Here is a 27523-nt window from a genome sequence, read left to right as displayed (position 1 = left end):
CAATCCCTTTTTCTATGCAGTTCACTCAAATGTGGCCTATAACTAGACATGCACAGCCAATATGAAATAATACAAGAAATTTATTGCCACAGGATATCAAGTGCTGTGCACGCTTAGAAATATAATAAATGACGTTAGATCACAAGACTGTCATTTTAAACAGATATAACACTTTCTTTAGCAAAATCAGCATTTTTCTTTGGTTAGAACCACAGAAACAATAAAAGGCAAACTTCTCTTTTAAATCATATCTTGACAAACTGATTTGTAAATTATAAGCTTTGTTACATTAGTTCGTTATTGTTATTACATATTTTGATTTTGGGCATTGTCTCCACAATAATTTGTGACACAAGCATTTCTAAAAGTGGAATCTTGCTCAACCGCTTTGTTTATAAAATACATCATAAATGTTGGGGGGGGGAGGGGTTAGAAGAAAAACAAAAGTTTGGATCACCTGAGTCCATGGACCAATAGCTGATGCAGAAATGAGCACATTTAAACCTGTTGAAATCAAAGCAAGGACACCTCATTCTGTGTGCCTGTGGCTGCTGATTTTCAATGAGATTGAAGTGCATTCAATTGAGGCTAGTGTGTATTGGAGGCTTTTAAATGCTTTTATTCACCCTGATATGGTTTTGCAATCCAGCCCTTAAAATGCTATTTAAAGATATTCTCAATATGTAATTATACATTGTGAACATTTTTAAATTTTGAACATTATTTTGTAAAAACTAATCATTAAATAAAGAGCATATGGATACTTAATAGGAGCATCAGTATTAGGGAAAAAATCATTTTGGAGGGAGGTAATTTCAGCCAAAAATAACCCTAGGCACACCTACTTGGGAGCATGCTCCATTAAACTAAATGGATAAAGATTGTGCTTTTAAGTGGAAATCCTGAAACCACGTGCTTTACCTGGGAGTAAATCCTGAATGTCTGAATACACATGCATAGAAAATTCCTAAAGTAATACAGCCATTACATCATCTTCAAAAGACCCATGTTTTTAAAAAATGCAACCTCTATATTTTCTTAGAGCCCCAGTCATATTGCTTTGCTTTATTTTTAAATTTCAATTCAAAGTAGCATTCACACAAAATATTAAAAGGGAAGGTCAAAGGAGGCACAGGGGTTAAAGTGTTTTGACCATAAATATCAGGAATACAAATATACTGGGCAGCTGACTTTGATGTATGTTTCATGGAAAGCTGACAAAAGTATCATTGTATTTCTGCTTTTACTCATGGTTCCTCCCTTCTCTAATAGCAGGTCTCCTGCAGATCAATGGCACTGAAACAGGGATGGGGAACGGATGGGGAACCTGTACCCATCCTTATATTATTAGGACTCCACTCCCAGCAATCCCAGTTAGCATCTGGCCAGTGGTCAGGAATGATGGGCATTGCAGTCCAGCATCTGGAGGGTAACAGGTTCCCCACTCCTATTTTCAAGTGTCACCTGACACATCAGAGTGAAGTTGAAAATAAAAAAGAGGAATTTCCTGTGCCTGTGCAGATGTGCCTTAGGCATGCAGCTGGGGTTTGCATGATCCCCGCTAGGATTATGCGTAGATGTTCCAGCAATGGTGCTTGGGCCCAACTCCGGAATGAGTCTGCAGAAGCCATCATAATTACTCCATCAGTCTAGGCCCTTGCACAGCATGATGCTGTTCTCAAGGCTGTTGCGAGTATCCGCTAAAAGCACTGCATGAAGGCATCCCAGCAGCTTTAAGCAGTTTTATGGTGATTTTAGAAATAGTATGAGGAACGGTTATACAGTTCTACCATACTTGCCAAGCAAACACTTATTACAGATTAAAATTGCCCTTTAGCGAAGCTGTGTAACTGCCCCCACTCCCTGTATCTGAAGGGACCTGGACACAAACAGTAGGTACACTATGGCTTATCCTACTCTTAAGACGCCAGATTTGTAGGACTTTAGTTTTCTTCAAAGAATTTGGGTTTCAAATTTCCAGTTTCACAGAAGCAAATCAAGCCACAGCAATACTTAGAATTCCCTACTCGAAAGTCAGCCATCGCCTGGGATTTCCTACCAATAGCTTATCAATCTTTTCTTGCGATATGCCTCTGATTAACATTTTTGGTACTATGTTTTCAAGTATGTGAGAATATCCATGACCCCCATATTTCTTCAACCTATTTTTTGTGTGCACGTCATGAGCAAGCAAAACTCTGTCTTCGTAGCCTTCATCAATCAACATCCGAACCCTGCAAAAATACAGACAATACACATCTGTCAATGTATAGTTCATATTAATCTGATAGTAATGCAGAAATAATTATCAGGTGCAGACTCACACTATTTTAAATTAAATGACCTATTCTTGTGTGTTTTAAAAGAAATGTAATAAACTAACATTTCCCTCCTTCCTGAGGAGGAAGTTTGGTTCTGTTTTTGCTTATCTGCTGTTTGTCATATCATTTGGACTAACAACTGTGATCTGTTTCAAATAAGCAGTCTTCAGCCCAACATTACTGAAAGTGGCTTGTCTGAAACTTACCACAGTTTAAGATGGGCTACAGGTCTGGGGTCCAAGGGACATGGCAGATGACATGGCAAGCTGTAGAAAATCAAAAGTGGAAGCTTTTCCACTTCTGAACTCCTCGTCCTGGTTCCATGGGAGGAGGAACAGGGAGACTGCACAATCCAAAGGCTTGCTGTGGCTTGTCCCTGCTAGTTGTGCTAAACTATAGTTTAGCATGATATGCAAACACAGCTGCTATGCCTATAAATTGGCTGAAAATGATACTCGCCCAACACTTTGGTAATTGCCTGCCTAGGCACCAGCTATTGGCAGAGTTGTTGTGACATAATGGAATATTTATCCACGTTATAGAATGCTTTCAAATAATGCAGCTTCTGTGAGGGAAGTGAAAAATCAGTTTGGCTGGGAAACATCTAGACAAAAGGAGAAGTATGCATTTGAGGGCTGGCAGCTGAATGGGGAGGGAAGTTGTCTAACAGCTAGGAAAACTGAAGATGAAATGCAATGCAACACAGACAGCCACCACCCACCTCCCGGAAATCCTACAATGCCTGTGAATGAAGGCTGAGGTTTGGCGATTCCATGCACAAGATACCAGCAAACAGAACTCTGCACACTCTCAATGCATGAAATATATAAAGAATAGGCATCCAAGAGTATTCTCTCTTAGATCTGACTACATAAACCTATGACCAAATACAGGTGTGATGAAGCAACAAGACCTAGTCAGCCAAGGGCTTATTCACATGAGAAAGTTTGCTTCCTGAAATCCTGTTGTATGAGATGACAGAGCTGGATCTCTTATTAGCACCGTGCTTTGAATGTTCTACTAGCAAAACAGGTGTAATTCAGAAATACTGATGGGTCAGCACAGTCCAGAGAGCAGAATTCTGTAGTTGGACATGGGTGGTTTGGGGATACTCAGTTATTCGTTATTATGAACACTGTAATCATAGTGGAATGAATCGAGATTATCTGATCACAAGCATTAAGAGTTGCCTATGTTGCTATTATCAGTGAGGCTGAGCTTTACATGATTGCTGTAGCCACATCTGAGCTAATAAGCAGCAATATATTATTATGAATGCAGTATTACGAGAGCATAATCGCTTCACCCACCTCAAACATCCTTGAATTGACAGATTAATAAATAAGCAAGCCAGCAATGATTTTAAAAGAAAACAACTTTCTTTCCACATAATTGCTCTCCAAACTCACCATAACATAACTATACTTTTGAATATTTCAGTAATAATTTCCAATAATAAAATGTTGAGAAGTTATCGTAAGACACTCCCCCCCCAAAAAAAAATCTCTATACAATCCTATGCTGTCTCAAGGGACATATTTAAAGATGCACATGCAAATCTGGATATTTACAAATCTTTTATTCAGTGTTAGTGGAACTGAACATGAGTGAAGTCTGAAAAATACCTTTCCCTCTCCCGTGTTTATACAACCAGACACAGAGGTCAGCTTGATTTGTATGACTATGATGAATACAAGTCAAACATGAGCTGACTATGAATTAATAGTAGCCTGCCAGTTTTCCTAGCATGCTCACCAACAATAAACTGAATGCACAAAAAGAAGTTTAATGGCATCTCTAGCATAAATGCGCAAATCGTTCTGGGTGAAAGGCAATCTTGTCTCCCTATAAAAACCTACTGCTACTTTTGTTCAATGCCAGTTTCGGGAAGGAATTATGAGGGAATTGTCATGGTGAGGTGTATTGTGAACTGTTGCCACAATCAATAGCAAAAGCATTACTGATAATAATAGCCTTTCTACCTGCATAACTTCCAGTCGTATCTATCCAAGGAGCGCTTTCATTCATCACAAAATTGGCTCCAGATTAGTCAAGAAGCAGAGGTTTTAGGAGCAACTTCACAGTATGTTAATTTAACTCGGTATAGGGCAGGTTGACGGAGTAGCTGAAACAAAGTTCAGTTTTACCTAGCTTAACTTATTTTCTAATGAGAGCGGCAGGATTTTAAGCAATGTGTTATTATTCTGTGATGCGCAATCATGCTTTTGTAGCAGCGTCCCCATACACATAAGAGCTAAAAAGAAGAAGCTGGTTTGTATTGACAACCAAATAGTAAGTAATATGCATCAACAGCCAGAGTGTCAGTATTTCTTTTGTGTTGAAACTTCTGTGGAAACGTTTGTTCTTGTCCCATCTTGATTCGCTTTGCTTTTTGCAACGTTGTGAATTTAGTATTGATAGGTAAGCATAGGGGAGGGGAACAGACTTCCTACATTAAGAAGGTCTACTGCAGATGTATGAATCCCGTTTTCTAACCCTGGTTAGCAGATCAGGAGGCGGCTGCAGGACTGCACATTCCCTCTGTTTCTGCACTCATTTTGCCTGCACTTCCATGTACAGCCTTAAGCAGGACTCAGGATTGTGACTGTGGTCACCTTAACCATGATTAAAGCTCACTCATCATAAGCAAGTTTTGAAGCTGAATTGCTAACTATAGTTAAGGAAGATCTTGATTAGCGTTAACCAGGCATAGGCAAACTCGGCCCTCCAGATGTTTTGGGACTACAACTCCCATCATCCCTAGCTAACAGGACCAGTGGTCAGGAATGATGGGAGTTGTAGTCCCAAAACATCTGGAGGGCCAAGTTTGCCTATGCCTGGCATTAACCCTTAACCATGAAGTCAAAATGGAAGCTTAAGAGAGTTACAACCTCTGTTACAATTCTGGTTGCGCCAATTTCTTATCAAACAGGGTATATCTTCTGGACGAACCCTTCCCCTATAGATGCTTTCTCCCCATATATTGTCTCCTGTTGGGGCTGGACCTCTGGTCTCAGAAGTTTGAATTCCCCCTTTATGCCACAGCTGTGCTTTAATAATAAATAATATTTTTTTTTAATTTATACCCCGCCCTCCCCAGCCAAGACTGGGCTCAGGGCGGCTAACAACCAATAATAAAAACAAGTTGATTAAAATACAATTTAAAAGATTAAAATACAACACTAAAACATTAGGGTGCAACCTCTTCATAGGAGGAGAAAGGAAAAAGAAAGAGGGGGAGGGAATCAAACTGATTCTAAGCCAATGGCCAGGTGGAACAACTCTGTCTTACAGGCCCTGTGGAAAGAAATCAGATCCCGCAGGGCCCTGGTCTCAAGAGACAGAGCGTTCCACCAGGCCGGAGCCAGTGTTGAGAAGGTCCTGGCTCTGGTTGAGGCTAATCTAACTTCCTTAGGGCCCGGGACCTCTAGGGTGTTGCTATATATGGACCTTAAGGTCCTCCGTGGGGCATACCAGGAGAGGCGGTCCCATAGGTATGAGGGTCCTAGGCCGTGAAGGGCTTTAAAGGTCAAAAGCAGCACCTTAAATCTGACCCTGCACTTCACCGGGAGCCAGCGCAGCTGGAAAAGCACTGGGTGAATATTTAAATGGCTCTATCACTGCTACAGGATATTGAAATTACAGAACATAAATATTGTGCTGCTGTAACACCTGGTTTGGTCTATGGTGAAAGATCTCAGGGAAAGAGAAGGATAAATTTTAATGCAAAAGGAAGGAGGATGGGCTCTCCACTTCTTATTTCTTAACCATGCTTAGCGACTGTGTATTATGTCTGCCCTGGACCTTTGTGATTTAAGACGTTAAACTAAATAGAATAGCTATACATGGAAGGCAGGCACATTGAAATGCCTTGCTAGTGCAACTTACACACAGGTTCAGTTTGTGGTACTTTCAAAACCTGGACACTAACAACATTGCTATCTCCAGCAGAAGTTTCCATGTCTGTACATTGCAATACATACCTTAAAATTCTTTCATTGTCACTTGGCATATCAATATCAGGATTCATTTGGTACAAAATGAATTCTGTTCCAAAGAGGTCGTACTCTAAGTAGCATCCAAGCTCAGCAAACTCCAACAGTTTCTTCTCATCAAATATAGTCCTGTACAAATCACAGTATACACTATAAACTTGCTCAATGCAATTCTCTCTCAAAGCTGATTTGAATCATTTAACCTCATTTGACAATAGCCTTCAAACACAGCAAATATTCATTCATAACAGATTCATTCATTAGAAGTCAGCTTCACAGCACAATCCAGCATATACAGGGTGCGTCTTTTAAAAGAGGCCCCGTGGAACATGTGTACTCTATATCCACTGGGCCTCTTTTAAAGGACTCACCCTGTATGTCTGCTCTGACGTAAGTCCCGTTGAGTTCAATGGGATTTACTCCCAGGTAAATAGAATTGCAGCCTACATTACATAACTGCAGAGTTTCTGACCCCAGATATTCTTACAAATATTATTATTTTTTTGACACATACAGGTTTCAACAGACTAGCTAGTCATCATAGTTTGATTTCTTACTTATTTTTTACTCTTCAGCAACATTTATGGTGTAAAGTCAATTAGCAAAGAAATTGTAAACACTTCTTAAAATAAAATTAATTTCTTGAACTTTCTCCCCATATTCCTATTTTATGTTGGTTCAGAGTATTTCCAGTCTCGTCACCACCATAACATTTTGCTGATAAAAATTTTTTTTAAGGATTCATATACATAACCCATAGGTCTCAGGTAGAATTACAACCTTGTTTAATTTGTCACCAAGCCTTGAAATTTGAAAACATTTCAAGCTACAACATATTTATCCTTATAACTATCAAAACAGTGGACTGTATTAAATTACATTTTATCTTTCCATTTTGTGAACTATTGGAAGGGATAGACTTTGTTGTGGAATTCTATGTCAATATGTTTAAAAACAAAAATGGAGAGAGACAAAATGTACAGTCTCTCAAACAAGAAGCAGAGTCTATCAGTAGTATTCAACTAAGCTAAAATTAATTTACAGGACTAAGTTAGGTCCATTAATTTGGCTGGCCACTGTCAGAACAGGATAGTGGACTAAATGGGCCACCGGCCTGATCCAGCAATCTCTTCTTATGCAATCACAGTGTGTCTGCTCTGAGTAAAACTTAGCTGAATGCCACACAATATTTCTAGGTTAAAAATAGCAACCTATAACCGCCTTTAATGGTTTTTCGTTCAGGAATAAGAACACACCCCAAATCCTCTACTATATATATTGTGTAAAGTTGTTTTTTCACTGTGCATTTGGACAGCTCTTAAAACATCAAACCCAAATTTTGCATGATCAAGGAGCAGATTTTAGTCAATATTTGAATCCAGCTGGATGCCATTTTGAATCAAGAAGGTGGACTGAATCTTTCAAAACTGCACTGAGTCTCCCCTCCCCCTTAGAATTCCTGGGCAACCTTGGGGAGGAAGTTGCTAATAAATTTTAAATATATTCCAGACCTAATTCCAGAGACTAGTTTGGTCTTCTTCAAGACATTAAAAAAAAAAAAAAAAGTGGTGGCATTTCTAAAGGTTTGTGGGCAAGTGAAGTTTCACATAGCCTGCATTGCTAGCAATAGTCCAGATTCAGAAAGCTTGTTAAAAAGAACATATGCACACCCCAGTTTTCCAGTTGTGCTTATTTTAGCCTAAGGTGATAAAAGCAATCAATATCTCCATAAAATAAGCAGATACCTCCTAACAAACCTAGAAACAAAGCTATTTATATTTCATTGGGGAAAAGCCATACAATTAATATTTTATATTTAAACATGTTTAATAAATAATTACGTATTTCAACTCATGCTTTTCTTTATTTGTGAACAAAGTTGTCCACCAATTAATAAAGGTGGACTACCGCAGATCACCGAGGACAGATATTGCCTCATTTGCATTTTCCTTCAGTTTCCCTGTCTGAAATTTATCTTTAAATTCTTCTGATACATCTACACCAAGAAGTCAGAAGGAGGTTTCTCCACCTAAGGAAACCCCCTTTGAAAAATAACTAACATATGGTAGTTATATTTTGTTTCCTGCCCTTCTGGTTAATGAAACCTTGAGGTGATGTCAAGAGGTACAAACACACACACACACACACACACACAAACACACACTGGTACCTCGGGTTAAGTACTTAATTTGTTCCGGAGGTCTGTTCTTAACCTGAAACTTTTTTTAACCTGAAGCACCACTTTAGCTAATGGGGCCTCCTGCTGCCGCTGCACCGCCAAAGCACGATTTCTGTTCTCATCCTGAAGCAAAGTTCTTAACCCGAGGTACTATTTCTGGGTTAGCGGAGTCTGTAACCTGAAGCGTATGTAACCTGAAGCATATGTAATCCGAGGTACCACTGTATATATATTGCCAATAATTTACTGCGTACATTTGACATAAATGTTGGCAACGGACAGAGCGGAAACAAGGAGGGTTTGCCCTTTGCCCTCCATGAAGTGTTGGATGTGGGGTGTTGTCAAACTATTTGCATTCTTCTACCCTTTCTCCTTCTCTTGCCTGACTACCCAAAAATACTGTATGGGTGAAACTCAAAAGAATCATTCTCACCTACATTACCTCGGTGCTCCTTCTGCTTAATGCCACAAAGCCATTAACATTTAATTCGGTTGCATCATAGTCTGTCGCTATGGAAATGACTGATGTCACAAATTCAATATTGTGACTTAACAGCAGGATTAAGTAGAAGGAACAGATGGAACGAGTGAGAGAAAGCTCTTGTTCAAACACAACTGGCACCAGCAGGACACTCATTATTGCCAACTGTAATTAATAATAAAAATCTTGTTTAAAAATAATAATAATCACAGTTTACATAGGACCAGAGATTCTTATCCAATGGACTTTCAAAGTAGTGTGCAAGTAGTATGGCTTTCATTTACAGCTCAACACTAGAAGCCAAAATTGCTATGTAAATGTACTTATACGCTGTAGTACCGTGGCAATATTTTGTATTATTATAATTTTAAAATCACGTTCATAGGAATATGCTTTTCTAGGTATAGGTGTGAATATATATTAAAAGAGTTGGGGATTTATTTAAATTAAGCCTGTCAATAGCAACCGGCATGGTTACCTGAAGCAATCAAGAATTAATTCTAGGCAATCAGACAAGAAAGTAGTTGCAATCTGGAAGAGAGTTTGTGTTTTATTTTATTTTTTAAATCATTTAGGCTTCTGTTTTTTCATAAATGCCTAAGCATGAGTGGAAATGTAGGTAGTAACATACATTGTGTTTCATGTAAAGCACATTTAAATTATACATGTATGATCAGGGAAAATCATTTTACATAGTGTGCTATAGATTACTCACAACAATTCAATGATAAGTCATATGACTACAAATAGCTTCCAGCCTTCAGCAATGCTAATCAATACATGGTCATCTGCCAACTAATCATCAACCACACAAGGTCATATAAATGTGGCTTAGCAGCACAGATCATGTTTTTTTAACTGAAGGCGTGAAGCATCCACTACTTTGCTCTCCATGGACGTTCTGTGACTTTTGTTTACAGAGGTAGCAGTAACATCTTGCAGTTGTAGCAGGAGAGGATTCAAGCGATGTGATGTAGCTATTTAAGGATGTGTAGAATTGTTGCGGTTTGGGGTTGTTGTTTTTGCAACATAGTCTGGAGAAAGCGGAAGATCCATTCTTATCCTGCAACAGATAACTCAGGGAAGAGAGCCAGGCTATTTAAAGCTATCTGATCTGCAGATACATAGTTCTCCAATGTGTCCATGCCAAGTGTTGCCACGTACTGGAGGGGAAGGCAGATGGCCTTTATGCAGCAGGTTGAACCAGCTACCAGTTAGGAACACGGGAAGCTCATCTTACACAGAATCAAACCTTTGGTGCGAAAAGCTCAGCACCGTCCATACCCGCAGTTCTCAAGCTTCTATTTGCGGACTATCTGAAAACTGCAGAGGGTCTTGGTGTACCACTTTATACGAGCTAGCTGACAAAATGCAACCAATTCAAACGATAGGTGGCATTTACCTAAAACTACAGGTATATTCATGGACATTAAGTTAGTACCATTAAATAAACAGGTCTGTTCTGATAAAAACTTAGCAGAATACCCCATTTGAAGAACCTCTATTTGCACTAAAGAGAGAAAGGACAACACAGGAGTCCAAAGGGAGGAGCGTCACTGAATGTACGCCTGTGAATGTGAGGAGTTAGCAGTAAGTGTTGGGAGTGTGCAAAGCTGGGGGGGGGGGGGCAGCAGCAACTAAAGAGGTTTAAGAGCCAGACAGGGATTACCCAATGAAGTTGGAGAAGTGACAGTGATATGACATTGATGTTCTAATAAGTTTTGAAGGGGGTTGTGCAACTTCATATACAGTGGTACCTTGGGTTACATACGCTTCAGGTTACATATGCTTCAGGTTACAGACGCCGCTAACCCAGAAATAGTACCTTGGGTTAAGAACTTTGCTTCAGGATGAGAACAGAAATAGTGCTCCAGCCGCATGGCAGCAGCAGGAGGCCCGATTAGCTAAAGTGGTGCTTCAGGTTAAGAACAGTTTCAGGTTAAGAACGGACCTCTGGAACGAATTAAGTACTTAACCCGAGGTACCACTGTAGTTCAAACACTGTTATAAGTGTTGTATCTCAGCACAATATCTTAGTTATGGTGCTGAACGTTTCTCTGACATAAATGGGTCTTGATAAACGTAAAGCAGACTTTGAAAATGTGATGATTTATTTAGGTGCTCAAGGAGCGACTCCCCAACATGAACAGACACTCTTATTCTAATGAGCACGGAGATCTACAAACCATTTAGACTGCTGGCATTTTGGAATTAAAGATTTGTAGATGTCAGCAGGTCTAAGCAGTTTTGCACATACATGCCACTTTGACGATTGTCACCAACTTCACTAGAGTTTCAGTCTGGCAGTATGGTATGTATCTGCATTAAAGTATTCCCTGCAATTGCCATATTTTGAGTACTGCAAATGCTGGAACTGTTACAATGCTTGCTGTAATGAAGTATCAGAACACTGATAAAACCTGATTAGGTTCAACCTGCTGTGGGTTTCTTAAAAGTTCCACTGTCCAGAACAGGGGCAGTCAACCTTTTTATACCCACCGCCCACGAATGCATCTTTCTTGATGGTAAAATTTCCTTATCACCCACCAGTGCTCGATGGAAAGAATATTCAGCTTGTGCCATAGAACCCCCTACCGCCCACCTAGAATCCTGAAACGCCCACTAGTGGGCAGTAGGAACCAGGTTGACAACCCCTGGTCTAGAAGCAGAAATATTTACAAACAATCCAACACCAGAGTGGCCCATTTACCTGTCCATGTGAGACATGACGGTTTTTGAGGTGTCAGCTCCAGCTTCCTGCAAAATTCGAATGATCTGGAAAGGTGAATCACTATTCCTGCCAGGGTGGATGATGACAGGGCAGCCAAGCTGTGACTGAGCATGTGCCGTTGCTTGTAGTACTTTGTTTTCACTTTCTGTCAGAGGCCACGAGCAGCCAACTTCTCCTATGACCCCACACTTTATGTCGGTTCCATCAGCTCCATTGAGAATTTCATTAACTATAACCTCTGTCAGCTGTAGAAAATAAACATTCTTTTAAGTTAAAACTCTGTGCTGCATAGTATCAAAACTTAAGTAAAACAATGTCGTTCCTAATTTCAAGGTTGCCATGGTCAGTATCTTTCGGCCTTCAAATGCCTGAGTGAGCGGGAATGTTTTTATATTTCTCCTGAAAGTCAATAGACACACCTCACCAAGGATGGCATTGAAAAATGGCAAACCATCACCAAAGGGTGTGGGCAACAGAAACTTAGCTCACACATGCATCCTAAGATACTGTGCATGAGATTGCAGGATGCACTGTGATAACAGCAGCAAACCCACTGGTTTTCAGTTCATTTTCTCATGGAAGGATCTTGCATTGTCAAGAAAAGCTCTTCTACCATAGAGGCGAATTCCTCTGTATCCAACCCAGTGTATTATGCACACACACACACACACACACCTAATTCCCAATTTCAAGGCTTCCTATTTTAATTATGTTAAAGGCAAACAACATATCTTGAGATATTCAGAGGTTGCCAATAAGAGCGCCCAACTTTCAGCACATTTTGAGACCCACCTGCTCCACAGACATCGCTCGTGTTTCAGGAGAATGAGTGGCACCAACATAAAAGCCAGCACCAGCAATAATATGGACACCAGTTTCTTCCGCAAGCTGCTTTAGGGTCTTCATGTCTCTCCTTATCCCTGTGGTTGTATTTTCCACTATGGTCCCACCACCTGCAGCTTTGAACTGCAGCAGTTCTTCCTTCACAGCACTTGTTTCTTGATGCAGGAGGAGGTTCTCTTTGTGGCTGTAGGGATTCTGTTTCAGCCAAAACAAGTTCTTCATCTCAATGGATGTTTCAGAGAGTGCTTCTTGGCCAGAAGGAGGTGGGTAGTAACAGCAAGTGTAATCCATTGTCAAGTGCTCGTGGGTCATCGTGTAGCCAAGCTGGCTAGGCTCAACAAGGCCCAAAACAGTCTGGACTTTACCCTTCAGCGAAGGCATCTTTAAAAAGGCGTATTCTAGGAAAATAGATAGAAAGATGTTAAAGAGCCTTACACCAATTTTGCTCCATGCATCAAAGAGCAGACTAAACTAGTTTCAATGTGAGTTCCCTTCTTTTGGCTGAGAAGGGTGGTTTAGACCACAGTTTAGACCATTGGGTAGGGTTTATTTCGTAATCTTTGATTGTGGTGAGGGATTTTGTAAGGCCTTGGAGCAATATTTTGTATATTGTGGATACCATCCCCTTGCTGTGTCCCTCTGATGTCAGGAGAAGTTTTTCAAAGGTGGTCAGAGGCCTAGTAGTTGCTGCTGTTTTTACTGTTGGGTTATTAAGAAGGTGCGCTGTTGGTGATGGGTCAGCCAAGGTATTTGGGTGTCCCCTAATTTGTCTTATATTTCTGGTGTTGGTATGGGTTTGCCATTTTTGATGTCTATGAGAGCAGTGTCTCACACCAAATGTAACTGACCTATAGAAAGGACTCTATGAACTGAGAACAGAGATGTTGTATGAATGTCTATGAAAATCTTTCAATAAAAGAAATCCTTTAAAAAGAGAGAGAGCAGGCTACACAAAATGAACAAGGATACTTTAGAAGAAACTCAAGATTGGCTGGCATAGCTTGTCCTTCCATCTGAAGATACTTACTAAACATTCTTAAAAGAGTCATCCAATCTATGTAATGTAGTTATAATGCTGGCCAAATCTTTTTATCAGTGTACAAACTAATGCACACTGATGACTCAAAGCAAAACTCAAGGCTTTTTGTGAGGACTTGTCACCAAAACTGGATGACGAGCCTTTTTGTTTTGCAGTCAGTTCAAACATTACTAAGTCTGTATATATGGACTTCCTCTCCCTACCCACCTCCAAGTCTGTAGCTTTATAGTCCCAAACACAGTTTCAGAATAGTTTGTCAGCCTTTGGGGTACTTTGGGGATAGTGAAGCACAAGCAAGACAGAGAATAGCTGATAAAATAAGTGAATCTAGGTAAGGCGAATTCCTTTTAAATTATTGCCTATACCTCTGTCCTGATACTGAAAGTACTTGCTGGCTGTTTCTGTGGTACAAGGGAGAGGAGAAAAATACGAAGCAATCTTAACATCTTCGCTCTTGCTAGAGCATGAAAACAACCAGTGTATAGTGCTGACCGGGAGGGGGGGGTGTTTAGAAATCGTGAGGATGAAATACTGGCTTTTCTCCCGAATTTTAGTTACATTTTTCTTGCTTCGATTCAAAGCCCTATGGGAGGCTCACACTGAACTGCTATTGTACAATCAAGTGAACCACAAGTCCTTAAAGATTCAGTAAAGCCTAAGTAGTTGGCCTTGCAACAGCAGGACTACCCAAGTGGGAATGCAACCACAAGAAAAGAGATTGGGAATACAGAAAAGGATGCCAGAGCATTAGAGACCTTGCATTTCTAAGTGAAGGGGGGGAAATACATCAACATGCCATTGTGTTAGGCAAGCTGTCATCAAGGATGAGAAAGAAAATCTGTGCAACTCAGAAAAAAAAATAGATAGGAATAATTAAGGAGAGTATGAACTTACAGAGAGGCTTCAGTGCAGGAGGCTTTTCCAAGGCAGATGCTGTTGCTTTTAGGACACAACTGAGTTATGGATACTAGTGTGTATCATGGAAGCACCATAAATTATGCAAAACAAACGTCTGTATGCAGATTTGTTGAACTTGCACAAGCCTTTCTGACAGATGCGTATCAAGGCTTCCTTAGCACCAAAGGTGGATCTTCTTTTCATTAGAAATGAAACATATCGCAGAATAATGGATTTAAAGGAAAACATTATTGCAATTTATTCCAGAGTTCTAAAACGTCAAGGGCTTAAATCATTAAATAAACAGCAACGTCCGTTCATTCAGTACTCCCTATCAACTGTTAATGTCATTGGCTTTCTCAGCCATAAGCCAAAAAAAGTTGGTAATTGCCTGGTTCTTTCACTTTGTCTCCCAAATATCATTTATCACTAAGAGCCTGATCCCATATGTTTAATTGTAAGTAGGTCCCACCAAGTGCCATGCAACTTATTCCTAAATACAGTGGTACCTCAGGTTAAGTACTTAATTCGTTCCAGAGGTCCGTACTTAACCTGAAACTGTTCTTAACCTGAAGCACCACTTTAGCTAATGGGGCTTCCCACTGCTGCCGCGCCGCCGGAGCACGATTTCTGTTCTCATCCTGAAGCAAAGTTCTTAACCTGAAGCACTATTTCTGGGTTAGCGGAGTCTGTAACCTGAAGCGTATGTAACCTGAAGCGTATGTAACCCGGGGTACCACTGTAATCAGAGTCGGACTGCAAGCCTAAGAATCAGTGCTGTATGCCAAGGAAATCTTTCCAAGCTGGTGAGACATTATGGTGGATCTGTTTAATGGAGTGCATTTATTAAGTGATACTGCTCCATTGCTAATTAACATTATTAAGTAAACCTTGAACGTACATTTCCTTACCATTTAAACAAAATGTAGTGTGGTTTAATTTTTAATACACAAAGTTTCTAAGCTTACTAGTAAAGCTCCTCTACAGTGGGCTACAACATTTAAACATCAAACCTTGCTGCTGCTGCTGTCTGACTGTGTTCAGAGGCATGAGGTCTGCTCTTGCATACCCTCCACTTCTACTATTTATAATTAACTCTCAACTCTCACTTATTTTTAAGTTTACTTTCCACATTAACACTAAACATAGCTGACTGCCTAGCTCAATTCAGATCTGCCTGATGGTAGATGCAAAGGCTTGAGGATATCTAGTTATAAACTCCAGTCAGCCAAAATCATCAGTTATGAAACAAAATACATGTTTAATGATGTCCAGAGGATAAGACTAACTGGAGCATACATTATTGATTAAACAGAAGCCTTTCCTGTCTGCCTTTTAGCGCATAATACCATAAACATTGGTTTGTTACTGGTAAAAAGCCCTCCAAGCAGATAGTCTGTGGTTCCCCTTCCCTCTGAGAATGCAACAGATAAGCTGGAGTCAAGAGGGCAAAGAGCCCTAGAGGCTCGTTTCTCCAGCAGGCCAATTTTTAGGGCTGCGGAGAAGCAAAGCATCAAATTGGCACCCTTCCATAGCGCCATAGGATGACCTACCCACAGTGTACCACTATAAATATAAAGCACCAGCAAATAAGCAAACCGAGTCCATGTCACCCAGCAGACAGTGAATGGTTCAGCTGTTTTCTGCGAAACCTCACCTCATGCACAAAGAACACCTGCCGATTTGCCACTGCATTTATCTCTTGCATAGAATCATACAATACTGCATGGCTTATCTATGTCGGGGGTGCAAATGCTTTTCTTGGGAATGAAAGGGCAGATGTGCCTGTCCTCTTCTAAAGGAAAATATCACTGGAGGATAGAATGAAAAAGGGGTTGGAGTCTTAATTGGAAGGGCTCTCAAAAGGTAAAGGTAAAGGGACACCTGACCATTAGGTCCAGTCGTGGCCGACTCTGGGGTTGCGGCACTCATCTCGCTTTATTGGCCGAGGGAGCCGGTGTACAGCTTCCAGGTCATGTGGCCAGCATGACTAAGCCGCTTCTGGCGAACCAGAGCAGCACACAGAAACACAGTTTACCTTCCTGCTGGAGCAGTACCTATTTATCTGCTTGCACTCTGACGTGCTTTTGAACTGCTAGGTTGGCAGCAGCAGAGACTGGGCAACGGGGATTCGAACTGCCGACCTTCTGATCAGCAAGCCCTAGGCTCTGTGGTTTAACCCACAGCGCCATCTGTGTCCCGTCTCAAAAGGTGCTCTAGTCCAAATCACTGCCAAGGAAGGGAATCTGTTGCTACACCATTCCTAATATGGGTAGCCTTCCAACCTCTGCTTTAAAATGTCTAACAAAGTAGAGTCTATCACCTTCTTCAGAGGCAATCTGTTCATTGCTGAACAGCGAACGCCACCAGAAAGTTCTTCCTAATGCCTGGTGGAAATTTCCTTTTTTGTAATTTGAACACACTTGTTTAGGCCCTATCCTCTGGAGCAACAGAAACAAATATTTGAAGATGGCTACTATTAATCAGCCCTTCTGTTGCTAAACATGCACACTCCTTCAACCCTTTCTCAAGGGATTTAAGCTTCTGTCTCCCTTGCAATATGTGGGTCAAAGTACTGATTTGTTTATTGAAGGTAAAGAAATATTGCTTTGCTAGCGCAGATTCCTGGGTCCAGGAGCAGACAGAAGTTAGGTCACAAACAGTGCTTACAATCAACAAGATTTCCAAGGGGATTTCTCTAGTGCAAAGCATTAAAAGCAAAATACATCTCCTGTACATTCTGATTAAATTTGAGCTGCCTGCCCTGGCTATTAATTGACTACTTTTGATGGGAGCTAACATTCTGTTAGAGCAGGCTGTAGTTCTGATGAAAATTCAGTGATCCTACCCATGCTTACAGTCAAGGCAAAGAAGGAAAGAAAGGTTAATGTGATTGCATAACACAACTGGCTTTCGTCACTTAAAAGAGATGTTCTCATTTTTAAACAAACTGGGGAGTTAATTAAATTTAAACAATATGCTGAGCTCAACATAACTTATTCTGCATGGCTCCTTTTCATCTCTGATAAAACTACACAGCACAAAAACATTTTAACCACCAAGGTGTGTGTGTTTTTCATCTAGTTTTCTGTAACAATGAAGTCAACAGCTGCCCCACTATTTCGGTTTGGGAGATTCACAGTACTTCTAGCAACTGGTGGGCGCTTGTATGTCTTGAGTAAACAGCTTAACTCATGTGCAAGAACTTCCGCAATTTGCCTTGAGCACTGATTTCTGCCACTGGATCTCATCCTGCTTCAGAAGTCAAGTTTGCATCATTACATATGCACCGTTTCTCATATGTTGCACCATCTTTGTGGGTTGTTTACTTGCACATACTGTCAAATGCAAATATCAGTAGCTGAACATAACATATGAATCAGCCCAAGTGTGAAACCTCCACACACACCCCTACATTCTGTAGTTCTGACTTGACCCAAAATTCCATTGAGCTTCCTATGGATTTTTCCTATAATTAAACACGTACACAGCAGATAAGGGATCAAAAAAACCTGACCCTAAGCCAATACTCACATCCTTTTTTGTCAAGAAAGTCATACTTGAACATGAGAAATTGTATGTAAGGTAACTTAAGAATACTGATGCAAGCACATAACTTCTTCTTGGCACAAAGCTTGATTGTGTATGTTACTGGAGAAAAATGTAGAAGCATAGATTTGGAAGGGAACAAAAGGACATATAATCCAAACTACTGCCCCCAAAGAATGATCCATTTGTTCTGACCAACCTGTCATAGATCAGTCTATTCCAGTGTTTTTTTAAACTCGATTGCACTGCAGACCACTCTTCTACAGTGTTTGAAATTAGCCGGACGTCAGGCACATTTTGCACCTGGCTATCAGCCACTTGCAACCACGTGAAGATGCCTAGGCACTAAGATGGCACCTGACATCACCACCACCTGGAGGTTCATGCCTGGGGAACACTGGATCTTGACTGTTTTCTCACACCAACGCCACAACCTGTAGATTTCTATCAGCTATATTTTATCTGCACAATCAGAAAGGATTTCCGGAACCAAAATGCTTTCTCTGTGCAGTCTCAGCAGGAGCAGTGAACAACATAACAGTGAATGGTTGTAGCTTGTATTCGCTTACCCCACCCCACTGCCCCGCTCATGGTTGTGAAGAATATTCGTGTCACCATTAAGAAAAGGAGGTTGGAATAGGCTAATATATATGTGGACAGTCCCTGGATAAAGCAACCTTTCTTCTTTCAGTTCTCAAACTTCTTAACTTAGCTCAAGGTTGTCATCTGAACTAGCCAGACGTTTAAGTGATAATCAACCGCAGCCTGTCCATCATTTGAAAAATAAAAGTCTTGCTTCAAAATGACAATTGCATATTCTGTTTTGGAAACTGCAACCTTGTTTTAAGGAGCCGTTTGCTTCTATATCTCAGTTTCTAACACTTCTCTTCTGGCTAGATAGTTCTTTGCAGATCACATTTTCTTATGTTCCAGCCGCCACATAGGAGGCTACTAAAAGATTTTGAAATTGAAGCTATATTCCTTTCTATTCCCATGAAGCTGCTCTAAATATGTAGGCCCTACATAGTTAGCAGCAAAGGAAGAAGAGAAGCTGGTATTCTTTGCTAGATTCATCCAACAAGACTAATTTGGCAAGTTAACACTCTGATCTAGAAAACCCCACAGACAGAATCAACCTGAAAGCACACCACAAACAATTGATCAGTCACCATAGTTTAACAATCAATTATAAATATAATCCAGAACCATGCCCACAGGCAAAACACTTAGGTGACAGTACTTTTTATTTTCAAACAGGGGTATTAATTTCCAATGAGATTAGAATGGTTCCTCAAATTATTATAGCAGCGCAAACATCTCTCTACCAAATAAGGTTTGTGCCAGTGGAGTAGTGTGAATATCAGCACCGAGTCATTATAATACTTTTGTAAGGAGTACACTCCCTAGGTTAATTTCCTATAGTAATCTCTTATTGCTGTACTATAATAATCACACACACAGTCTCTGCAGTCATTTCAGCTTGGCAAGCGCATTTTAATGCTGTTAGTCCAGGCTCTCTATAGTGGCATATTAAAAATGCATTTTATTGTAAATGTGATGCAGAACAACAATGCTAAATACAGATTGCTATGACCCAAAATGCTCAGTACAGGCATGTCCCAGTAGCTATTTGTTGCCTTCTATGGGGTGGAGAGATAATTGCAGCTTGCTCTTTTGGAAAGATGAGTTGTCCTCAATCCCGCCCCACCACCACCCCTGGTACTTTCACAGTTATTTACATAGTCGTGCAAAAAGCATGTCTATGCAAAGTATTGTATCTTGGTTTAGAACTGTTATTTCTTAGAGACAGCAGTAAATACTTTAATGGCAGGCATGGCGCTCTGTCACTGACATTTAATAAGACCTGCAAAAAACTGAAATGACTCGAAGAAATTTCACAGTGGAACTTTACTGTACATATCAGTATGTTAGGAAAGGTGTGAAAAGCAGTGAAATGCAAACTGTGGAATGGGAAAGTCATATTGCGAGAAATTGCTTAATTTTAAAATTGCTTCATTTTAAAATACTTTAAGTTCAAACAAAACAAGGACCTGCGAGCTCATGGAGACATTACATTTTTTAAAAGTACCATGGGCAGCAGCTTAACTAGCAGAAGTACAACCCCACTAGCAAAATTCTGGAGCAATTGCATGATTATGGTTTCATCCTAATGCTGGGAGAGTGTTCCTGAAGGATAATATGTCCCCCGTCCCCCAATAAGTAAGACTATTTGCTGTTTTAGAGGCAAGCCAACAAAACACATGCTCCCCACTGCTGAGGTGATGTGGGACATTCACTGTCAAATAAAATCTTTTTAAAACAATGTAAGGGATAGAGGAAGTATTGCTTAAGTCTACACACCCACACCATTTTTTTAAAAAAAGAAAGCAAGCATGCAATAGAAGAGGTAAGTATTCATCCAGAAACCTGTTTTAATAAAACCCAAAATATCCTTTTTTTTTTTTAAAGGCCAACTTGCTCAGGTAGGGGGCGAGGGTGGGGAACAGAAACTGTGTCCCTTGTAAGATTAGGACTGCAACCCTATAGCTACTTGCCTGGGAGTAAGCCCCACTGAATTCAGTGAGATTTTCTTCTGTGCAGGCATATATAGGATGGTGCTGTCAATTAGAGCTCCTTACTTAATGCCACTATGTTTTTCAGCAGCAGCACCCCCGCACTTATACACATTCCACTTGTGTGCAACCATGTTTAAGCAGGTCATCATTAGACAGATAGACAGACAGACAGACAGGTGTTATTTCACTTGGGGCTGCTGCTTGGAAGTGAGCAAGGGAAGGCATACTGGGCTGCTCTGCAAAATAAAAAAATTCCTTCCAGTAGCACCTTAAAGACCAACTAAGTTAGTTCTTGGTATGAGCTTTCGTGTGCATGCACACTTCTTCAGATACACTGAAACAGAAGTTGCCAGATCCTTCTATATAGTGAGAAGGTGGGGAGGGGTGTTACTCAGAAGGGTGGTGGGAATGGGAGATAGGCAGATAGCTGGGAGAGCCTGTTGACGACTCTTAACGACTGTAATAGGTCTTACAGGAGAAGGCAAGGGGTGAGGAGGTGAGAAATGGTTTAGTCATGTATAGTGAGATAAGAATCCAATGTCTTTGTTCAGCCCAGGTTTTTCCATTGTTTTAAGTTTGGTAATGAGTTGTAATTCAGCAGCTTCTCTTTCCAGTCTGTTTCTGAAATTCCTTTGTAGTAAAACAGCTACTTTGAGATCTTGTATAGAATGTCCTGGGAGATTGAAGTGTTCTCCTACTGGTTTCTCTGTTTTGTGATTCTTGATGTCAGATTTATGTCCGTTTATTCTTTGGCGTAAGGTTTGGCCTGTTTGTCCAATATAGAGAGCTGAAGGACACTGTTGGCATTTGATGGCATACACAATGTTAGACGATGAGCAATTAAATAGTCCCGAGATGGTATGTGTGATGTTGTTGGGGCCAGTAATGGTGTTGTCCGGGTGTATGTGGCAGCAAAGTTGGCATCTGGGTTTATTGCAGGCTCTGGTGCCAGTGTCTGTGTTAAGTCTGGTTGTAGTATTATTGTGGGTTAGGAGTTGTTTAAGATTGGGCTGCTCTGCAGTGAGGGAAGGCATGCCAGGCAGTGGCCTGAGCGAGGGAAGACTTGGGACAGGCTGAGCAGTGGCCCTGAGCAACTTCCAGACGGCAGCCCCAGCAGCAAGTGAGTTTCTCTCTCTCTTCTCCCTGCACCCCATCCCTATTAAAGTGGGGTGCTCTCTACTTTACGTGATTTCACTTATGCTCACGGAGGTTCAGAAAGTAACCTCCGCATAAGTAGGGGGCTGCCTGTACTCCCATAGTTCTAGTTTCTCTCTGTCTCTCCTTAAAGCCAATCCAAATTTGCAGGCCTTCTCAGAACTCCCTGCTTCTTACTCCTGCCAGAACCGCACCATGACCAAACTACAAGCCTTGTCATGATGCCCAAACCCAGGCTCCCCCACCAAACAAACCACAAGCTGCAATTGGATGACATCAACAAGTCAAAGTTTGTGGTTTGTTGCTCCTGCCACAGCACAGCCAGGAGAAGGGAAGGGGGTAAAGTAGGAACTTTTGAGTGGCATGTGAATGAGCAAGATGCTCATCACATTAAACAAACCCAAATGGAGCCCCCGAAATGGGGTAAAGTCAACCTGTCAACACATTTATTCAACAAGCCAACAGACCTCCAAATAAAACTTCTGCAACTGTTAACATGCACAAATGAGATACAGGATCAAAAAATCTATTGATGGGTAAGACGAAGTTGTTACATTTATTTGGATGCAGATATAGCTTGCATCTTTCTTGCTCTCAAGAGGAATTTTGCTACAGTTTCTGTAATAAACTTATTTGTATCAGAAAGAAAGGTTGGGGGAAACATAAAGTACACATATCCTTCTAGGATACAAAATGATTACTGGATCAAGCAATTCTTTCCAGAGATTTCTATAAAGGTTGCAAAACAACAACTATAAAGGTTGCAAAACAACAACATGGCTTGCTGTTTCTATTTATTCTGAGCCACAGGGACATAACCTTATCAGAGAGTTTCCCTAAATCCAAAGTCGTTGTAAGCAGAGGAAAGGCTGAAACCGAATGGTACAGAACCTGCAGAAAGTGCCAGGTTCAATTTCTTGCATCTCCAGGTAGGGTTGGGAAAGATTCTGATCTGAAAACCCAGAGAGCCATTGGAAATCAGAGTTAACGGCATTGAGCTAGTTGGAAAATCGGTCTTCCTCATTATATGCAGCTTCCTATGTTCTCATCTCCTTTATAGTAAATTAAATAACTCCCTTTTTTGCTGGGACTGCAAAAACAAGGGGGATATTGGTAGGATGTCCAGATACCAAAGACAGGACTCCTGCAACTCTAATAGTTGTAGACAAGAGGGTATTTTCAGCAGATAGACTAAACTACAACTGAAATTCCTTCTTCTGCATCCTATTTGTTAGATTATATTTGGCTTGATTTAAGTCACAAGCTGTGCAATTCTGGAGTAATATTCAGCAGAAAGTAGGCTAAACATATCTACTCAAATGTAAGTCCCACTGAGTTCAAGGGAACTCAATCCTACAATCCTCCCAAGTTTTTGTAGGATTGCAGTGGAATGGCAGAAAGGACACCAGCTGTGAAGAGATATATCACATTTCACGCTTTGTCATAAACTGAAACATTTCACTCTCTCAAACACTGCAGAGTTCCTTTTGACTGGGAAGAGAGACAATGAGTCCCAGATCTGGTTTAGCCAGAGTACTTGAAGGTTCTCTTTAGCAGGACTGCATCCATTTAACAACCAAATGAACCAGAAGTAGCAAAGAAATGGTAACACTCAGAGTGAAAATATATTTGGCTATAGAAATCAAGATGGCACAAATTTATTTCCTCCTAAGATAAGTTAGAAACTTTTCTCTGAATTCTTAGCCGGACTGAGATAGTACAATTTGAACAAACAATGAATTATTTGCTTGTGGTTTAATATTTAATTCCTGTAGGCAATACTATTTGGGACAGCATGTTAGGTTTCCAAACATGGAGTCATTTGAAAAAATTAAGAGCCAGCCAGAAGATCTGCACTGAATCAGATAATGAAACAAATTGATTCAGTTCCTTCAAATGGCTTCTTATTCCATTTTCCTCTCTAGCACAGCACTCATCCTGGATTTTTCTTCTCTAATGCACTTTGTGACCACTATTTTCTTCTTCCTAACTATGGTCAGAAGCGGTCAACTTTGTGTGCACTGCATTAGCCGCTAATTTTATGAGTTAATTCTAGTCACCTTTACAAAATGTAATTAAACATCTGACTGCCACTGTTGCCACCCCTAATTAAAACAGCAGAAGTGATTGTGACAATGGTGTCACTACGGAAAACAGTATGTCCATTAAATCTTCTAATGTAGGAAAGAGATTAATAATAACAATTGACATTTATATAGCCTGTTTAATACAACACCACTTGACAGGAAAACACAAAAGTCCAGATCACAGGTTTTGCTTCCACCATCCCTGAAGCATAGCCACATAGTGCAATCTTGTTTGTTTACTCAGAAGTAAGTCCCACACTGTGTTCAGTGGGGCTTGTTGAGGATTGCAGACTTAATCTCTTGAAAGCAGTGATCAGACAACAGCTTAGGGCAGAAAATCGAAAAGGATCACAAAAGCTGTAGGGAGAATCAAGGTGAAAGAAAAGGAACTGCCTGTTCCTGTTTGATCTGTTCCTTTGGAACACGTTGTACCTCTCCGTTTCTACATCCCATTCATGACTATCATCCCACCAGGTTTCAGGAATGCAAGTTCTTCTTGCTTGCTTCCCATTCTCTGTGCATTCATGTAGAGACAACTGAAACAATGAAACATTCCTCCAAACACTGTTGCCTCTGTCCCCCTCTGATGGGAGTCCCTTGCCACAACCACATCTCTTCCTTCTCTGAGGAGTGACAAGAATCGTTCTGCTCACTGCACCTTCCACAGCCACCTCTGTTATTGCTCCTCGGGCTGAGAATCAGGTGAGAGCATGGAATCAATTTTGCAAAGACACCATCTGTCCTGCACTGTGAGGAGGAAGAGAGGGAGGGAGGGAGGCACAGATGACATCAGGGCCAGCTCCTGTTGGGCTGCATACCACCACCCTGCCAACTTACTGGCTGGGGTCAGCAGATATTGCTAAGAGGCCCTTCAGCATTAGTTTTAGGATCTATGACAACATTAAACACTTTAGCATTATTATTATTAATTTTCTTCAGGCACACATTTGTGCACAGTATATTTTAATTACAGACTGTCCAACAAACCCAATATGTTTTGCTTCTGTCCTTCAGCTCTCATTGTTGCTTCCCTCCTATTCTAGACAACAGGCACAGCAATCAACTGGTTCAAACTTCCCTCGAATTCTGGAGGTCTCAAGGCCTTTACAGACAAACATTTTTAGAATAACTTGCATGGAATAATCATAGGAAACATTAAAATGATGGTAATAATACTGGTTTTCCAGTTCCAACATAATGCTTTCCATAACATTATTCTAAGAGAAATTCTTCCCAAAGCACTCCCAGGAAAGACAGCATGACATCAGAACAGCTCTTAATCTTATGTCATAGGATATCGATTTTATGGGCCACGTTATCTATATACAAAAAGATGACAATGGTAGATATCTAGTCTAGTCAGGGCACCTGTTTTCCAATGTTATCCACAAGGGCAGCATTCAATCAAGGAGTCAAGGTTGTAGCTTTTCCATTTATCTGCACCTCCGACTCTCATGGTGGCTGAAACTGAAGAAGTGCTAGCTAGAACAGAAGCATTTGGTCCTGACGCAAAACCTGTTGTTGACATACGAGTACTTACAAAATCATTAATAATAGCAAGCAGCTTTGTTCATTACACTACCATTCATCTTCATGTGACTCAGAATGTGTCCATAATTCAGCTACCAGATCTTGTATTCTGCGAAAACCCTGCCTATCCTACCAACGTCATAGCTTTCCAGAACAGAAAGGCAGTCATCTATTCCAGGCAAACCATGGGGCTATAGCCAGTGACAGCTAGTTTGTCAAATCCCAGCTATGTTCAACTGCAAGCATTACCCTAACTCATCATGTCCAGTAAATAGTCTGCTGCTCTGGACAATCCCAAAGCCTGAACAGATAATGGGGACAATGAAAGGCTGCTGTGGGTCTCAGCACTGGTTCCCAACATCACCTGCAGGGGCTGTGAAGCAGCAGATCTGCCCTGGCAGGGAACCCAGGAGCCTCAGCTGGCAAGAAAGTGGGGTGGCTGCAGCAGCCCCAGTGGCTTCCAAATGCCGCTGGCAGGCAACACAACTGGGGGGAATAGCTGAGGCAGACGAGCATAAAAGGACTGAGTGAAAGGTGGAGGAAGAGAACCACACGAGTGGGCGGCATGCAAGAGAAAGCATGCAAGATGGTCCATGAAGAAAGAACGAGGACAGCCATAGGGAGAAAGGGAAGGACAGTAGAAATAAGTAGGTAGGGACAAAACCCTGGAGCTGGGTCTGCCTCCACCACTTGGGCACAACAATACTACTTACTTTCTTACTCCACTGTGAATTAGGTAAAGGTAAAGGGACCCCTGACCAGTCGTGGCTGACTCTGGGGTTGCGGCACTCATCTCGCTTTACTGGCCAAGGGAACCGGTGTACAGCTTCCGGGTCATTTGGCCAGAATGACTAAGCTGCTTCTGGCGAACCAGAGCAGTGCACGGAAACGCCGTTTACCTTCCCGCCGGAGTGGTACCTATTTATCTACTTGCACTTTGACGTGCTTTCGAACTGCTAGGTTGGCAGGAGCAGGGACCGCTTGGCAAATAATCACTTATAGTCACCCACATTTCGATGACTACATTTTCATCAGTTGCATGCTTTAATTACTTTTTGGGGGGGGCAGGACTAGTAAAATGATAAAAGTTTACACTTTTACACACACACACCCCAATCCTGTTACCGTGGGTTACAGCATAAATTCTAATTAGTGCTTTTGAGGAACATACACAAAGCACTTTGATACAGTAATCCAGATTCTTACAATATCTTAACAGCAGTTTATGACGACTGCAGGTTCATAACAAACTAACAAGAATCTCAGTGGTGACTTATTACAGAACTAGGGTCTGCAATTCCAGACTAGGTTTTAAAAAGGAGGGGGAAAGTACGACCCAAAGTCCACCGCGATGAGGAAAGCCACGAAGAGATCCCTGCGCTCACCGCCACTAAACTAGTGGCAATGAAAGGCCTCAACCCCGCAAATATATCCGAGGGGACTAGTTGCATGCAAAGAGAATCGAGCAGCGGGGCCGGGGACCCTTCAGCCGGGTTTCGCGCCCTTTTATTAAACCCTGGGCGGGGAGAGAGCCGAGAACCTACCAAACAAAGCAGGCGAGACTGACAAAAGCGGCGCCCTAAACTTCCCGCCTTGTTAGCGCGGGTGGGTCTCGCAAGGCCCCTAAAAGAAACTTATTCTTCACTCCTTTTTCTCCAGGCTCACCCACCGTCCCGGGTCACTCTCTGCTGCTGCTGCTGCTGCCGTCGCCCTCGCAGCTCCCCTCCCCGCAAGGAAGTGGACTTCACTCCGGAGCAAGAGGGCCCTGCTCGCCTCGCCGCGCCTCTCCGCCTCCTGAACTCCGCCCTTCTCCTGGGCCAACCAGGGCGGCCGCTGAGGCCCCAGGCCGGAGCCTGCCCAGGGAGGCGGTTCCCGCCTAAAGCTAGAGTTAACTTCTGCTCGCCTCAGGACCTGTCAGAAAGCGGCGCGCGTGTAGGAAGGGAAACGCCAAGGCGGCCTGGGGGAAACCCCGGTTAAATCCGCAGGAAAGGGGATTGGTTGCCTTGCAAAACACCCGATCTTATGCACGTTTACTGAGGGAGCCCGCAGCAGGGGAAGAGCTCCGTGCACCCTCTCGCCATGCGGACAAGAAGGAAGCCACACTCTCCCTCGCCATATGCGGCAGGTGCTGTGACGGTCA

The 27523-nt window shown here is 41.6% G+C and overlaps 1 protein-coding gene across 3 annotated transcripts; it reads right to left on the bottom strand.

The window, feature by feature from the left end:
* Positions 1-62: 62 nt before the first annotated feature.
* Positions 63-27193, bottom strand: PTER (phosphotriesterase related). Of its 3 annotated transcripts, none has more exons than XM_081163287.1 (5): positions 27049-27193; positions 12500-12948; positions 11687-11952; positions 6305-6445; positions 63-2234 (listed from the first exon to the last, which is right to left on the bottom strand). In XM_081163287.1, the coding sequence occupies exons 2-5, from the start codon at positions 12929-12931 to the stop codon at positions 2024-2026; spliced, it is 1050 nt and encodes a 349-aa protein (XP_081019413.1). In that variant the 5' UTR covers positions 12932-12948; positions 27049-27193; the 3' UTR covers positions 63-2023. The 3 variants fall into 3 exon arrangements, with proteins under 3 accessions (XP_081019413.1, XP_081019412.1, XP_081019414.1); XM_081163286.1 differs by having other exon boundaries at positions 27053-27193; XM_081163288.1 differs by lacking the exon at positions 27049-27193 and adding an exon at positions 14633-14682.
* Between the last annotated feature and the right edge of the window lie 330 nt (positions 27194-27523).

Source organism: Podarcis bocagei, assembly GCF_964188305.1.
Source record: "Podarcis bocagei genome assembly, chromosome: 12".
NCBI classification, from domain to species: Eukaryota; Metazoa; Chordata; class Lepidosauria; order Squamata; family Lacertidae; genus Podarcis; species Podarcis bocagei.
The sequence above is the reverse complement of the archived record's forward strand: the minus strand, read 5'-3'. Positions and strand labels throughout refer to the sequence as shown.